Source organism: Phalacrocorax aristotelis, chromosome 1 (genome assembly GCF_949628215.1).
Source record: "Phalacrocorax aristotelis chromosome 1, bGulAri2.1, whole genome shotgun sequence".
Classification (NCBI taxonomy): Eukaryota; Metazoa; Chordata; class Aves; order Suliformes; family Phalacrocoracidae; genus Phalacrocorax; species Phalacrocorax aristotelis.
The window spans coordinates 72,584,851-72,602,231 of NC_134276.1; the positions used below are offsets into that span (position 1 = coordinate 72,584,851).

At 45.2% G+C, this 17,381-nt stretch overlaps 1 protein-coding gene across 4 annotated transcripts; it reads left to right on the top strand.

Moving 5' to 3' along the window:
• Positions 1–57: 57 nt before the first annotated feature.
• LOC142057292 (lysozyme g-like) lies at positions 58–11,655 on the top strand. Of its 4 annotated transcripts, XM_075093058.1 has the most exons (7): positions 716–848; positions 3,126–3,246; positions 6,827–6,901; positions 7,737–7,826; positions 8,879–9,078; positions 9,300–9,438; positions 10,501–11,655. In XM_075093058.1, the coding sequence occupies exons 3-7, from the start codon at positions 6,859–6,861 to the stop codon at positions 10,629–10,631; spliced, it is 603 nt and encodes a 200-aa protein (XP_074949159.1). In that variant the 5' UTR covers positions 716–848; positions 3,126–3,246; positions 6,827–6,858; the 3' UTR covers positions 10,632–11,655. The 4 variants fall into 4 exon arrangements, with proteins under 4 accessions (XP_074949151.1, XP_074949169.1, XP_074949159.1 ...); XM_075093050.1 differs by lacking the exon at positions 3,126–3,246 and having other exon boundaries at positions 58–848; XM_075093068.1 differs by lacking the exons at positions 3,126–3,246; positions 6,827–6,901 and having other exon boundaries at positions 709–848.
• Positions 11,656–17,381: the final 5,726 nt, after the last annotated feature.

Below are 17,381 nucleotides of genomic sequence, written 5' to 3' on the forward strand. Positions count from 1 at the left end.
CAGTTTCCTCTCCAGCGGGCGGTGCCCCGGGGCAGGATCCAAGGCAGCCAGAAAGCTGATGAGTGCTGCCAAAGTAAGCTACTACAAGATGTTTTACCCAAGTGCGGCATTCCTCTCCACCCTCGCTTCTGAAGCTTTGTACAGCAGAGCGTCAGGCTTGAGGGGCTGGAAAGAGGGAGCAAGAGAAAATGTAGCTTTGTAGTTTATGGATTTGGGAGGAGATGGGGTTCTCCTCCCTATTCTAAAATCTAAATATCTGAAGGGCGGGTGTCAAGAGGATGGGGCCAGACTCTTTTCAGTGGTGCCCAACGACAGGCCAAGGGGCAATGGGCACAAGTTGGAACACAGGAAGTTGCACCTAAACGTGAGAAGAAACTCCTTTCCTGTGAGGGTGCCAGAGCAGTGGCACAGGCTGCCCAGGGGGGTTGTGGAGTCTCCTTCTCTGGAGATATTCAAAATCTGCCTGGACACGTTTCTGTGTCCCCTGCTCTAGGTGTGCCTGCTCAAGCAGGGGGGTTGGATGAGATGATCTCCAGAGGTCCCTTCCAACCCCTACTGTTCTGTGATTCCCAATGCTTTGTGTATTTTTCACACTTACTACAAAATATTAAATTGATTATTTTTCTCCCCTCTCCCTGTTCAATATGAAACACCAAGGCAGTCTCAGGAACATGAAGCTGATCCAGCTGTGTTCCTACAGGTGCTCAGGGGCCATTCTCTTTTCCTCCCGCCAACTTCCCCTGTGGCTCTGGTGTTCTCTGCTCTGCGGTAACACAACCTCAACAGGCTGAAGAATGAACGTACGTGCATCCAGTCTCGGTGAGGGGCATAAGTGCTTTCCACAAAAGGTAGGTTAGTGTAGGTTTCTGCCTTTGTAAGGTTATCTTCTAAAATTGGTCTTGCTTCTGCCATGTCTGGTTTAAACAAAGTAGGCACCACAGACATCTTTTGTGAGTAAATGCATGAGCGTGGGCTGTAAACTCCCACTCATCCAGAGATTTTGGCATTGGGATGCAGAGTCCAGAACCAGATTTTGGGATGTGGGGACCAAACTCCTCTGGCTGGGCCACTTTAGACTCAAACAGGAGCAGAAGTGCATTTCAACCAAGTACTTGGAACACACCTTTGGAGCATGACGGTGTTTTGATTTGTGCTTTATGAGCATAAACCCTCTCCTGGCTCAAGCTTCAAATGATTCGCTTTGGGTCACAGATCTGTCTTTCGTCTGGGGTGTGAACTGAGGCCTCATAAGATCCAGTCCAGTGACCTCTTTGCTAGAACACTCTTCCTACAGTAAAATTCAAAGTCTAGTTTTAAAGAACAGGAGGAAAATACTTTTTTCCTCCCTTGTAAGTCTTAGTTATTTTGAATGATGGCTGGAGAGATGCTTTGTGCAGAGTGGGATGTCGTTTCAATGCCCACCTGCATTCTTCAGAAAGGCAAGAAAAAGGAAGAGACTGGGGCCCTCAGCACCCACCCGTTCACTTCTGAACACAGTGAAAACTGAGAACCTCATGCCTTACAAGTTTGAAGACCTTTGCGATCATTACTTACACATATAGTAGATGTAGAAAAGAAAATCTGTGGGAATGTAATGATCAAATTGGCTGTATCCCTTTAAAAGTTGGGAAAGACCGCTCTAGAGGGTTTGTTTGAGATGATGCTACAGATGCATCTTTAACTGGCCAGTTAGTGGTAGGCATCCAACATGCGTCAGCTGTTGTGGGCAGCTTCCCTATAATGCAGTTACAAAGTCTGTGAATACCTGCTGTTACCTATAATTACATCCCAGACAAAAGGAACAACCTGAGAAATGTATCTGCCTGTTGATGTTATGAAACCAGAGTTGAATCTCACAACAGAGACAGTAATTACTATGGGTATTGTTCCAGGTAATTTTAGATAGTATTCTCACCACCCAGTGAAACCTGATGCTGTAACCTGCAACCTGAAGGAGAACAGCATGCGCAATATATAATGCTTTTCAAAACGATACTCCATTTTGATATCATCTCCATTAAGTGGAATTAAAAAAACCCCTCACCCTGATAGATCCCTTGGCATGAGGAAAAAAAAAAATCAAGTGAAAATCTGCAAGTAGGAAAGAACTGGTGATATTGAAACTTGGTGTGCTTTAGATCTCGGGTGTGCTCCATTCTAGCTTATGTAAAACAAGTGGAAAATGCTATTTTTTCAGGTAGCATTTTTTGTCCACTCTGTACTCCCTTTAGCTCAGTGTAACTAACGGTGCCAGCGAAAGACCATGGGGAAGCCGTGACTGCGGTCACTGACTGCAGCTCATTGCCAGGGTGCCCCTGTGAATACCAGGAGGCTTTTCTGCTACTTAAGTTTAGGAAGATGCAGATACCATTTGATAAGTGAACTCCTCCTCGTTCCTTGGCTTTCTATCCCATCTCTCCTAACCACACGCTGTGCTGACCAAAATCCAGCATAAGGGGAGCATGTACTGGCATCCTTTATGTTTAAAAATTACACAATAGCAAAAGGAGTTTAAAATTATATGGTTGGTTTGGTGTTTTTTAATTATAACATTTGTGTCCTTTTTCTTTAATATTAATTTCATAGTAACTTCATATTTCCATGGCTTTCATACATTTTCCCTACTACCTAGCATGAGGACTAGCAACTTACTGTCCTTCTAAATGAGAGTCTCGATATCATACAAATCCAAAACCTGTTCTTCTAAACAAAATACCAAGAATAATAAAGAAAAATATAGAGAGAGGTATGGTAGTGTTATGATAGAAGGTAACATTTTGGGGGGACATCAGTTCAGCTCATTCCTGGATATCTCTTTATGAAGTCTAGCCATCTAGAAAAGGCTGCTTTAGTCATATAGACAAAGATGCCTTCTAACTCATCCCCTCTTTGGCCTATCAAAGGTAGCATGCATACCCTCTGTTGGGTTATGGGCTGTCAGAGGTAGACCTTATCCCACTTCTGACATAATTTTCCAAATTAAATCTAGGATAAAAGTAAAAAATTGTGCTGTACTAGTGACAGATGCAGCCCGTTCTCATGTAGAGTTTCACCTGAATTCATTGCTCTGGGTTTACAGCCCCACAAAGACCTCTGAGCTGATCATGTTTTCTAACATCTTGCAGGTCCCTTTATGTGGCAATGCCTTGGACAAGTGCACTGGTTTACAGCCCTGGCCCGTTCAATGTATGTGAGCACAACCTTGTTTCCATAGAGGCTGCCTGATTCTGGCATTCGCTCTAAAAGGTAGTCAGCAAATTTTGTAAGGATAAAGAGGTTTTTAGCAAGAAAAAGTCCCATTCATAATGCTGCTGAAAAAAATATCCTCTTATTTGGCCTTATACTGGAAATTGTGTGAATACAAGGAATCTGTCCCAGGGGCCTAAAAGCATATAGCAGCACAGATAATAATTGTACTTAAAACATAACGTCCACCGTTCAGTGAGTAAATAAAGAGCAATGCAATGCAGAGCAGGCATTAAGAGTTTCTGTGACAGTACTGCGAAATATAGAAAATCTGTGATTACTTGGGTAATAGATGAGAGAGAAAATACATAGCAAAGACAAACAGTATTTAAATTCAAAACTTTACCTTAAGGACCGTCGGCAAGTGGCCAACACATTAGGAGAGAAACCTTACCTGAGGTCAGAGGCTACTTTTCAAAAAAAGGTCCCAGGTCATCGGCATGAACACAGGTTCAGTGACGGAGGAACACTGGTTTATTATCACTAACATTATACTGTTTTTATAAAACATAATTCGATGCTCATACTAAATTATTTTCATCTATTTGAGAGGACACATCTCTTTCTAATACAGATTATCTTGTCCTATAGAAGGCAAATGAATATATCTACTGGGTTTGTTGCCATCAAGCTGTGCACTCTGACTTTTGTCAGCTCTTCTGGCTTTCCTCCCCTCCAGCATTTTTTCAGTCACTGTTTGCTTCTGAAAGGATTAAAGCCACACTGTACATGTGATGTCTCTACTTTCTACTTGTTATTTCCAAAGATACCACATAGATTCTTACCTTACATTATGTCAAACGTTACTTTTTACTATTTAAAATGTTAAGCCCCAGTAAAAGAATTAAGTGATAGTCTAGTCTGAGATACCACAATAAGATGTCGGGTTTGTACATGAAGAAGGAATGCCTAGCCTTGTTGTAATCTTTGGGAAGATGTCTAGTATTTCCATATTTCACCCAAATAAATTAGTTTTATACTTAAGACTCACCTTAACTAATATCCCAACCCTCCTGTAACAACAGGGCTAGGTTCTCCAGTGAAGCTTCCCTCCTTCATACTAACTCAGGATCTAAGTCCTTGATTTTTGTGTTTATTGATTTTTTAAGGTGACAAGGCCCACTTGATCACCTCCTGTGCTTTAAAGACTAATAACCATCGCTTGGTTTTGAACCCAGTAATTAGTATCTGGCCAAAACAGTGTTTCCTACCGGCCACATCACAAGCCCAGAAGAGAGCAATGGGAATAGATGGATTTGTGATGTATTAAATAATTAAAAGAAAACTACAGGAAGAAAATCTTGCTTTCCTAGCCTCCATGCATGCTGAGCAGAGTCTTGGGAAGAGAAAAATGTGAGGAAGGGGACACGATTGAAGGGCAATGGCCTCCTAAATGATCTTTCTATCTCCAAGTGACTCAGATGTTTTACATATGTGAAAAGTGTCTCAGCTACAAGGTGTAAGTCTTTCAGAGACCCTCTGTGTGCCCCCACTGGCTTCAGCTGCTGAGAGACCAGTTCCCTTCCTCCTCATTTCAGCTGCAGCATCCTGCCTCCCCAAATCTGAAAGTCAAACCCTGCCTCTGCTCTCAAAGTATTCAAGTCACCCTCCTGAATTAGGCTTGCTGCAAGCAGAGAAGCAGTTAGATGCTTTTCTTTAATTGCCCTTTTTTTGGAATTCATAGGAAAGTGTGATACTCAGTTAAAAGCTTGCCTATCTGAAATCATTGAGGAAATGAGGCAAAAACCATTCCAGAAATGTGTCCAGACTGATCTAAGATGTAAAGCAAGAGGAGCACTAGACAGGGACCTGATTTTTTCCTGGCCTCTGCCACTGATTCACTGCAATGATTTTTGCAAGTCATTTATTGTGCATCAATGTGCTTATTGATGGAGGAAAAACAGTATTTATTTCCTTTCACAGAGTTGCCCTGAGTCTTACTAACCACTGCTTGTGCAAATCTTTGGATGAAAGGAGTCGTAAGAATTCTAAGCTCTTAATATATATTACTTATTGTACTTTAAAACAAATGTCATCACACTAGGTAGGAATTAACATTCCAAAGCCCATAGGGTGGGTACCTTTTCATACACATATATATAAAAGTCATCAAGTGACCTGCCTCAGAGGAAGGCTGGTTGAAGACAGGTGAGTCTGAATTCACTCAGAATATTTATTTAGAGCGAGAAGCCTTGATTTTGCATTGATTTAGCATTTTGTCAATATCGTGATTGTTATGCTCTTTCTACTTAAGGCCTGTAGTGATTTTTGTGATGGGAAGGGTCAAAAAAGGCTGATAACTGAAAACTTTATAATATGGCAATTTTCTGCATGTGGAAACAGCTACAGCCTGTAGATTTTGATGGGACCCTGTATGGATTTGGCATTGAACAAATAGGTATTGGGTCAGGCTTGCAAATACTCACCCTTAGAGATCAAACTGAGCTACTGCATGTACCCAGCTCCAGCCAGGGGTGTTTGCTGGCCTGAATCAGCTCACGCAGGACAAGGTAGTCTTTCCAATGACACTGGTGGACTACTTGTGTTTGTGCATCCACACAGTTTGGTTTGCAGTAGAAATACAGACTAGAGAAAAGGTCACACATTATTAAAATCAATAAGGCATGTTCAAGGGTTAATAGTGTTGCATGATGATTGCTTACAAGACTTGTGGTGTGTTTTGTATTTGAAACTTCTTGGGGAAAAAGAAACATTTGTAAGCCGTAAAAATTGCTTAGTTTATATGCATTCACCAGCAAGGCAAGTGCAGTCAATGTTTCTTCCAGTTGATAGCTACTACCTATCTGATGGCATTTTGGGATTTTATTAATAAGCACAACAGATGCGTTTATTACTAAAGTGATTCTCTGCAATCACACACAGAAATTAATGCAGAAGTGTTATTTCACCAGCAAAATCTTTGCCTTGCATGCTTTTAGCAGAGAGGGGGATATTGCTTGATTTTTGAAAACTCATTTCTCCAAAGCCAGGCAAAGATTCCATTGACTTTTGAACCAAGAGACAGAGGATGTGTGCACCCTGTAGCACATTAGACTCCAAACACCTATATAATTAAAGCAAAAGTGCAGTACGTTCTCATCATAAGGACATGCTACAGGTGTTCAGGAAGGGGTCATGTGAGCAAGCGATGTGAAGTGACAGGGACTGAAAATTTCCTGCTGGCCCAGGCTGCTGATGGGGACCTCCCTGCTCCCGAGCTCTCCAGGCTCAGCCCTTCTGTCTCCATGTGATGGTGTAGTGGCACACAGGATGGAGGAGACATTCAGCTGCAGGAGAAGTGTGTGTCCCCCAGACAAGGAGGAAATAAGGAGCAGATGGGGCTCCCATCACTTGCTTCTCCTCCCACCACCGCTCTCTGGAGCTGGTGGCTGCACCCCATGTTGGGGTGAGGGGGAAAGCATGCTATGGAGAGGGTGCCTCTGCTCCCCAACCCATCTTCAGCTAATGCCATCCCTGTCTGGGGCCTCAGGGTGCGAGCTTTTGGCACATAAACTTTACTACAGGGCTGTTGAAAATCAGCACTGATTTATTCACATTTTGCAAACTACTATGTTTCCAGGTCTCCTGGGGCAGCTGAGGAGAGCCATCGCCATGATCCCTACACTGCTCTTGCTGGGCCTTACAGCCCTTGTTGGTGAGCCAGGGTTTGGGTTCAGTTTGCTGTCGAAAGCACCCCGGGAACAGTTTGCAGGGGGACTGTGGAGAGGAGGTGTGCAGTCAGGCCTGAGGTCCCCTTTCTGCAAGGTGCTGTAAAACCCTGTGTGGCTGAAGGTCCTCAGCTGCCATTTGAGGCTACTTGCTGCTCACCTGCATCCTTTAAACAGGAATCTGGAGTATGGGACTGACACCAAAAGGGAGTCACAGACACACCTCCTCTTGATTTTCCCAGCTCACCTTATCTGATCTCTCTGCCTACTCAGAAATGGTCTCACAAATGTCACAGGGTCTTTGATGGAGGCTATTCATTCCTTAATTGCTGAGGAGGCAGGGTAATTTGCCCAGGCTTGGTCAAGCACTCTCCTGAATTAATTCCCCGACAAATTACTGAGGTTTACAGGAGACATTCCCAGCCAGGGTGCTTAGGTACCACCAGCCATCATCTGAGGGGTCATGGACAATGGAGAACACTGAATGGGAAAACCTTTATGAAATAAATGCAGATGCTGTTGTTCCCCTCTCCCAAACCAACCTTTAGACCTAACAGGGCAGATGCCTATTCATGTAAAGTGTCATTAGTTGCACTTGTTTCAACCATTAAATAAGAAAAGAACAAATTTCTGTTCTCTAACCTTCTTTGCTAACATTATTGATGGGGAGCAGTGGCAACAACACAAGAGTGGCCAGCACAAGGTGATGTGGGTTACAGGTCTGGATAAATCCCTCACGCTTGACTTGTACTCACTTGCAGCACGCAGTACAATATTGCTCTGAGATCTTACGTGTTCAAACACCTCTGTTTAATTTTTCAGCTCCATCCATGAGTTACAGTTGCTATGGTGATATAAATGCTCTTCAAGCCCCCACGATCTCCTGTACATCTGTAAGAGCCCCAGAGTGTGGTAGGTATCATTCATTGCTTGATTTGTCAACCTGTTTGTACATGACAGAGAGATGCTTTACCTTCCTTTATCACCAAATTAAATGTGGTGCAGCTATTCAATTAGTCAAAAGGAAGAAAGCAACACCTCCTCCTTCAAAATGGCAGGTGCTGCAAAGCCTCCAGACCTGGTGGGAAGCAGGAGGACAAACCTCAGGTCCCACAGTCAGGATCCTCAGCCTCTAAGCAAAGGGAAATGGCACAACCCCTTTTCAGTCAAAATGGTTACTTCATCAGTCAGGACTTTATCATCAGCATCCTCACCAAACCCCAGGGCCTCTCAGCTTGATGGGGAAGATGTGCAGAGCACCAGATCCTCAGTGCTGGCATGTCAGCTAATCTGGCCCGTAGTGACCTGCCAGAGACACATTTTGCAGGCCCCAGGTCTGTAGCCATGCAACCTCTGGGTGACCCGTTTGTGGTAATTCCTTCCCATTTCCTTCTTTCTTGCCTTGTGTTATTGCCCCATGTCACTGCACAGCTGACTAGGTCAGATTCATACTGCTGAGACCTCCAGAGACTGTAAGGGGCTTTGCCACGTGCCTCGGACATAGGCACCTTGGATGCCTGACTGCGGGTGTCCAGGTGTGGATCCGAATCCACTTGCTTGTTTGCAAACTGTTCCAAAATTACTTTAAAAAAAGCACCCCCATTTTTCTATACGCAGACTAACAATGTAGCTGTTACTGCAGTTTGGCTGGTCAGTAGTAACACATCTCTCATTTTTTTCAAATGCAATTTGAAAAATAACTTTTCCAGTCACAGAGCCACATTTCCAGCCATGTGGCAGCAGAAAAGAACCACAAACGCACAGTTCCAACTCCTGAAAAGCCACCCTTTTCACCCCATGATCCTCATGTACTGGCACGGCAGGTCCCTGGCCATAGCCAGAGCCTACAGGGCTGCACTTGCTCCTCAAGTGCCACTGCCCAACTTGGTGTAGCTGCATTTTCTTCAAGCAGAAAGTGAGGTTTTTGGATGGGAGGGTGTGTAAGTCTGCCTTTTCCTACACAGCACGACTTGCCATGGTACAGAGGACTGCTGAGGCAGACATGGTACGCCTGAGGAAATATGAGATCCCAATTAAGAGAGTAGCCAGAAACCTGTGCTTGGACCCGGCACTCATTGCTGCCATCATCTCGCAGGAAAGCCGTGTCGGCCTGCTCCTGGACAACGGCTGGGACCGGGATCAGCAGAAGTATGGCTTGATGCAGGTACATCAGGGCGATAAGTATGAGTAACAGAACAGTAATGGTGTGTATCTCCCAAGGTTTTACTGTAGCAAATTACAGTTCTGCCTTTGAGACAGCACTGAAATACAATCTCTCTACATCAAAGGTTGTGCTTAATTGTTATCCTGGGAGTACAAAGAAGAGGAAGCTACAGTGGTGGTTGTGTTCAGAGGGAAACCCATTTTCTTGCTTGACTTTTCTAGATTAACAGGCAGCAATACCAGCGTTCTGGAGTGTGGGATAGTGAAGATCACATAAACCAGGGCTCAACTATCCTGGTTCTTTCAATTAATGAAGTACAGGCAAGACATCCTACCTGGACCTTGGACCGGCAGCTGAGAGGTACATGATGGGCTATATACTAGACAGAGACACACTGAATGATGGGAGTGCTGTGCAATTGTTGGTGTCACTTTTAAGGGAAAAAGAGCATCAGTCTGGCATCTGGCAGATTTTACAGCATCTCTTACAAAGAAAAAAAAACAAAAACACCAAACCCGACAGAGTTTTCTAGTTTAAAAGAGGCAATCCCAAAACAGCAGACCAGCAAGAGGTCTGAATATAGACACAGCCTCCCAGCTCAAAGCACTGTCCACAGGGCCTCTATGTTTCTGCCTGCTGTGGTGGGGCTCCAAGCACCTTGGCAGCTTTGCTGTGCTAGGAAGCAGCAGGAGACCAGCCCAGCCTGAGAGCTGCCGCAGCAGTATGGGAACACCCTGTTCAGGGCTGCGCGAAGGTGTCGGGGACAGCCTTGGCAGGTTGCCCCTTGACTTCAGTGACAAATGCCCACAGAGGGCCACTACATTGAGTGTCTGAGCCACCACTGGTGAATGGCCAGATCCAGGACCTCTTTAAGTTCCCTGGAAAAGGCATTGTGCACAATGAACGCGAACAGGTCTCAAGTTATCCTCTTATCTGTTCATCCTACAAGTGAAATGGCTGTCAGATGGATAGATAAGGTAGAAACCAACCAAACAAAAGCCACTGGGGAAGGCAGAAATTGAGTCACCACAACACAACAGGCTTATTGTGGCAGGCTGTTAAGTTGATTGTGTCAAGGAAGCTTCTGATCCAGGTTTGCTTGTAGTCCATGTTATCTGCCTGCTGGTTTGTTCACCCCATGTTATTTCTTGCTCGTCCGTCCTTGCCTTTTTAGATTACACCCTTTTCTGGGACTAGCGTGCCATTCCCACCTGCATTTGGAGAGAGTCATGGGTTTCTTCACTACAGAAATAAGGATTTTGCAAAATCAGTCACTTTTCAACAATAGTGCACAATTAGCAATTTTTCAATAGGTTGTGTAGGTTTGGTGAGATGCATCGTCCTTTTGGCTAGGAACTTTTACTTTTAAATCTCTATTTCTTACTTATAAGCCCATAACAAGTCCTTCTTAACTCTTTCCAGGGGGACTTTGCACCTACCATGCAAAAACGGGCAACCTCCAGGTCTATGAGGAAGACCCATGTGACAGAGACGACTACTACGCCAACAGTGTGATTAGGCGAGCCCATTACTTTAAGAGTCATGGGTTCTAGCTTGTAAACGCACCCTGCCACCAAGCCTCTCCTCTACATAGGCTAACCCAGTAGTGATCATAGTACCCAGAGCAGTTCCTCAGGGTTCCTGGCAGGACTGATGCTGGTGGCACTGGCACCACAACCACCTCAGTCGCTCCAGCAGTCCCCAGCTCCCCGCTCACCAATGGGCAAGCTCAACAGTGCCTTCCAGGGGACCCGCAGGTATGAGAAACCACAAGCCTGGGGCAGATGGGGACAGACCAGCAATGTTTAAGTGTCAGGTGAGGAAGGTGCTTCTTCCTGTTTGAAGCTGAACTCAGGGCTGCTTGTACATCCCCCAGGTGCAGGCATGCAAGCAGCTCTCCCTGGGAATTGGCTGTGCTCTTACTATCTCCTTCACCCACCTTCCCTCTCCCCAGCCAATACGAGGGAGAAGCCCCCGAGTTGAAATCTTCCTTCCCCTTGATGGTGCTACCTACTAGGCAATGAAGAGACTTCTTGACAAGCCTCTGGCCTCTGCATGTTTCTGCACTAGCTGTGTATTCCCATGGCCAGCCTTGTGGGGGACAATGCTAAGCACATTTCTGTTAGTCTCCTAAACCATGGAGCCCATGGCCACAGTGGGGCTGGAGACCTCTTCAGGGTGAAAAGCAGCCTCACACAAAGGGAAAACCTCTAAATGAGAAGTACTACAAGTGTCACAGCAGGCAGGCAAAACACCTTTCCATTAGACAACAGCCCTTCGAGCAGGAGCCAGCCCTGTATGTACCCTCCCCAGGAACCATATTACAACAATAGGGTTCATAAAAAAGACCCACAACTTTTCCTGCTTTATCTTTGGCACCTTTATGCTGGGTTTCCTCGGAGTTTAAAAGTGTTTCAGCATCTGTCCCTTTGCCAGAAATACCAACTTCTAATGAGGAGAGAATTAGCTCTGGGTTTATAAGCTCTGTTTGAAAGTGTTCTTCAATGTGGATGGGTCTGGGTGCAAATTTAGGTTTACTGAGAATAAGAGAGAAAATAAAGATAAATGTTGAATCCCAATTTTTTTTTTTTTTTTTTTTTAATTTCCTGGGGCCCAGTGGGTGGCAACCTGGAACTTGAGTGAATAACCCAATTTAGTCCTTTTGGAATGGGTCTAAACCTCAATTTTGAGCACAGGGAGAGGAAAATGGTGCTGTAGACTGGGGTGGGTGAGAAAAGCAGGGCTGGGTAGCAGGGCACTAGGCAGCCTGAGCCTGGCTACTGCACCCAAACCTGTGAACAGGGGAATAAGGACACTCATGTTTAGCCTTTTGAATAACCTTTTTGGAGGCGTCAGGGCACCTTTCTGCTGGGTGTCACCATTGCCGATGCAGAAGTGATGTGCCTGGCAGTCCCTGCCTGGCAGCACGGGGCTGTGCTGCACATGTTCCTGGATTGTCAGGCAGGGTCAATGCAGGCAGTGTGAGAGCTGATTTGGAGTTAGTTTTTGCAAGAGGAGCAATTTTAATGCTGTGCTCCTTGTCTTGCCAGTCACTCATCTGCTTACCGATATGGCAAGGACTGTGCGTGATTGAAGTATTTGCAAGCAAACACATTTTATCATCTCTGGAGACCAGAGGGAGCTCTAGGATATCTCTACTGTTACTGATCTTTTTTTTTAAGACTACAGAAAACAGTTCATTGTTGAGCAACCAGAGGTATTAAACTATATATTATTTAGTCTTCAGTGAATCCTGCACTTTATTAAGATAATTTTAGTAAGATCATTACTTTGTAATACACACTTGTGAAACATATCACACGGTTTGATTGCCTTTACTTGAAATAGCTTACATAAAATCCATACGTTGAAGTCTTTGCTGCATTATGTTATATATAAACCCCTCTGTTACACAAACCTCTTATGTAAAACCTATGAATGCATTTTTGGTTTCGGGCATGGAATCTCATCGCTGCCTATGTGTATAAAGTTGTTTTTTGAGTTTGGAGGATGAACAAGAGAACAGCTTGAACAAAGAGAACTTTCTTTGGTTCCTTTCATGTCACCCCTAATTGCTGCTAGCAGGCAGCAATACCAGTACTGGTGTTGCCATCCCTGGGGCCCTGTGAGCTCCTCAGGAGCCCAGTTTCTGCATGCATTACCTATGAAGCTGCTGCTTCATGTTGTGGTAGCAACACCCAAGGGACTATAGACCTGTCTGCTGGCTTGTGCAGCATTGCCATGAAGGATTATTTATTTTTAAAGTCTATTTAAAGTCCTGATTATGGCAATTCCATATTTTGTTGCAAATATTATTTTAGGGTACCAGCATACTGTAGCAAGTAAGGAAAATCTCTGTGGAAAATGAGTTGAAATTGACAAACTGGCAGGAAGGAGTAAATAATTAAAGACAGTTTAACACTGGCACACTGCCTTAAAATTTGAGCAAAAGATTTCCTAACAAACAGTGAGTTGAGATTGCTTTTCCCCTCTGATATTTTCCTGGTCACCCATGTCCATGTTACTGAAAGTTACTCATCTGCTTGGTATACACTGGGCTGCTGCAGTTGCACTTTTAGTCATCCTTTTGACCCATGGACCATTAAAAACAGGCAGCTTGCTGAGTAAATGATCTAATACCAACTAACATATCAGAAAAAGCAAAAGCACATGTAAGGAAAGAGAAAAGCCAAATCAGAGGGTCAGGTGCAAGTACCTGAGGGATGACAAAGCAGCAAGAAACAGTCAGGAGGGCTCTGGCAGCCTGGCTTGGCAGGGAAAAACCACCTCAGACCAAGCAAAGTACTTATCTCTGTGGGTAAGTGGCCAAGAGAGCTGTGGTTGTGCCATATCAGGAGCTTAATAAGGCTTTTGGCAGCAATCTGACGTGCCCTCATCTGTGAAGGACCTTAAGATAAGTACAAAAACCTACCATTTATCAGTAGCTTGTGGTCAAACTGGTGAGGCATTTCAAGCCGAGCCACACAAGTCTGCCCTACATCAGTTTCTCTCAAATTTGTGGTTGGAAAATGAACGGTGGACAAGAGCTCTCAAACCCTGGGTGATGACCTTGCTGAGTGGTAACACAAGCACTTCCACTAATGGTTAAAAACTATGAAAACCTGTTAGGAATCAAAGTACCAAAATGTAATAAATGCAGGTGCAAAACACTCAAGGAGCTCAAGCAGGAGCCATAAGCAGGGAAGGAACGGGCTGGTGACCATCCTGTGGAAAGGGCCTGGAGGGTCCAGTGGGAACCAAAGGAGTACATGACAGGGGAGGTGGGGGAGGAGGGAAAAAAAAGAAGGAAAATCCCTTGTGGAGATGTATCTGTATCATAGCACTGTGTATGAAGCACTTGGAGTAATTCTCCTCTCAGCTGTTCAGCTGCCAGCAACAGTGAGGCTCATCTATGGTATTTGGGTGTGTCGCACCAGCGAAAAACATGATCAGCAGGATCACAACTCAAATGGAAGGTACAGCCTGTAGGAGGCAAGGAATTAGACTTGCTTTTTTCTCCAGAAAAGAGAAAGAGGACACAGTTATGATTTTCTAATAAGCAAAAGAAATGGAGGGCAATGACCCACGTCCTTCCCTTGCCCTTGAGGGTAAGGCAAGTAGCATTGAGTTTGGCAGCAGGTTTGTGTTGGATAGTTCAAAAAACTTTCAGAGTAATGAAGCAATACAACATTCACTGGGCATTCTAAAGAACAAACAAGACCAACAGGTAAAAGTAGCTGTATGTCATACTGTTGTAGAGACGGGAAATGCAGTAGGTGTTTAAGGACCTTTCCAGACTAACATCGCTGCATCAGAATCCCCAGTCAGTGAATCAAAAAGACAACAAATTACAGACAGGGAAGAAAAATCTTCTCTGTTGGGGTCCTAAGCTTTGGTTTTACACTGATGTCAGCCTGTGCTTCTTACAATATACAGCAAATGTGAGGTCATATGTTTTCTCTCTCATCCCCTTGTTAATCTGCAGAATTTATGGGCTGATCCCTCCATGGCTCAGGCAGGGATCTGTAGGAAGTCTGGGGCTGCAATGACTGGTTTTCACAGACATCAGGCAGAGGGAGCAATTAAACAACCTGTTTCAGTGGTAACTGAAGCAGGAGGAAATCACTGCCAAACGTAAGTGCCTGTGGGCCAGAGCTGTAAGCCACGTGGGCAAACAGATTGCTCTGACGACTGACTCTGAACACTGGGTTTGGATTGGCTGGAGCCATATATCCATGTTGGTCTCTCTGAAAGATGCAAAAAAATAAAGGGAAATGCCACCACAGCAATGCAGTGCTGAATAACCAAGTTTGTTTTGCTTTGTTAATAATGGAAAAAGAGGGCTGGGATTTCCTAGCCAGTGACCTGTTCCCAGGATGGTGCTTCTCTGGTGGTTGCCTTGGGCACACTCAGGACCACACCACAAAATACTAGGCTCATCTCATGGGGTGTTCTTCCTGATAAAAACAACCTCATGTTTCATCCAGGCCAGAAAGGGCAACACTGGCCCCCCTTTAAACTGGAGATGTCAGGTGAATGTGAGAAATGCTGTGCGGGTCATACTGGTGGTCAGTCAACCCCAAAGCCTGCCTCCAGCAGCAGCAATAGGAGATGCTGCCTGGGGAAGGCACATGAGCTTGGCTCCTTTCTGTATTCCACTTTCTTTGTATGGGCCCAGCATGCCGAGATGTTTAACAGGGGTGGCAAGAGGCACACCCAGCCTTTTTATGGCACTGTTGTAATGAATCCATCCAACAGCTTTGGCAATGTGCTGGTGCTGTCAGCCTCCACAGCCTCCTGGGTGGCAAGGCCTTGGCCATAGATGCCTTGATAATGCTGGTTTGAATCTTTATAAATCCTTTTTGAAGACCTATCTATACTTCACCCACTGGCCTTAATCCATGTACTCACTGATACTGTCCCAGAAGACCAGCAGGGACCAAGGCAGGATTGTCCCTTATGGGAGTTGGGCTGACTCTTTCCCAGGTGACCACGTTTATACATGCCCTCAGTGATTGTATCTTTAACATACACTCTACTAAATTGCCCAGAACGGGTACCAGCCCGTGGTCCCAAGGACCCCTCTGGAGTCAGTACTGCAGTTGGGGGTGATGCCAGCCGCCCACCGGCACACCGGCACTGCTGCTGCCTGGCAGCAGAGCCCTTGCCTAGGCTGCCTGCTCTGTCGTGGCACAGCACAGTGCCCCCAGCCTTCCTGGCCAGGGCAGACTAACTGACAGGGAGGCTGTTTGCTCCAGCACTTACTATTCACACTGAATTAATCTGGCTCCTATTAACTGTCCTGGAGTGTGAACCTCCCCATGCTCTCCACAGTAAAGACTGGCATGAAGACTACAAAGGACTACTGAGGCCTTGTCCTTCCTGGGTGCCCCTTTCACACCCTTTTCACAGAGCAGCCCTGACCTTCCCCTAGCTGCTTTTGATGTAATTGAAGACATTTTGCTGACAGGTCAAGCATCCCTTGCAAAGCACTCTCCAAAACCTTTTTCAGTCCTTTTCCTTGTTTACAAGTGTCCTCCTGTGGTTTGTGTCAGTTTATCACGAATTCTCACATGGACAAGTTTTCCATTTTCTACATTGCAACCTTTTCCCTATGGCAGTCACTGTAACTTTTTCTTTGAGGGAGAAACATTTTCTTTTCTTTTTGAGTTGTGGCATCCTTTTATTGTGGGATTCTAACATGCTATTTTTGAACTGCCTCCAGGATGCTTGCAGGCTTCTTTGGTTTGAGGCTGCTCCTTTTTGCTGGAGATTGTTGTTTCTAATGCTTGCCTCAGTTTGTTTGCCTTCCTTAAAACCAAATACTCCCATACTGGGTACACATGGCCTGCTTTTTCCCATTTCAGTGCTAAAAGTGATCATATTGTGGGATTCAGAACAGTTTCCTGCTAACACTTTTCAAATTAAGTTCTAGTACCAATCCCTAGTACTTGGTTTTATGGGTTCCCAGACCAGCTTTTCCTGGGTATAGTGATTTATTGCCACCATAAATTCTGCTTCTGCATCTCATCCTGATGAGGGGATGATCCAGCCTATACACAAGCTCCCACTCATAACACTGTCCCGTATTTGCTGCTTCTCTGATCTCACTGAACACTGTCACTGTCCTCATAAAGGACCAATAGTACAGTCCTACTATGGCATTTTTATCAACAGCAACTGGGATTTCCACCCACAGGTTTTTAGTGTGCTTCTCTTTTCCTCCACCTCTACATCCTACTCTGTCATTCCTATAGGGCTGGCAATGCTGTATCTCATTGGTTTTCTAACCTCCACCAAGTATCTGCCACGGTGCAGCCTCGGGACAAGGAACCATATCAATACTTATAAATATATGAAGGGCAGGTGTCAAGAGGATGGCACCAGACTATTTTCAGTGATGCCCAACGACAGGCCAAGGGACAATGGGCACAAGTTGCAACACAGGAAGTTCCACCTCAATATGAGGAAAAAATTCTTCCCTGTGAGGGTGCCAGCGCAGTGGCACAGGCTGCCCAGGGAGGGTGTGGAGTCTCCTTCCCTGGAGACGTTCAAAATCCGCCTGGACACGTTCCTGTGCCCCCTGCTCTGGGTGTCCCTGCTCAAGCAGGGGGAGTGGGTGAGATGATCTCCAGAGGTCTCTTCCAAACCCTGCCATTCTATGATTCTGTGACCTGTCCCCAGTGTGGGAGCTCCCGGCACCCAGAGCATCCCACCTCCATGCCACAGGCTGGGTAACCTTGCACAGGTTAAATGGGCTTAATTGCTTTGGGAAGCTTATATCAGACTACTTCCTCCTCTGA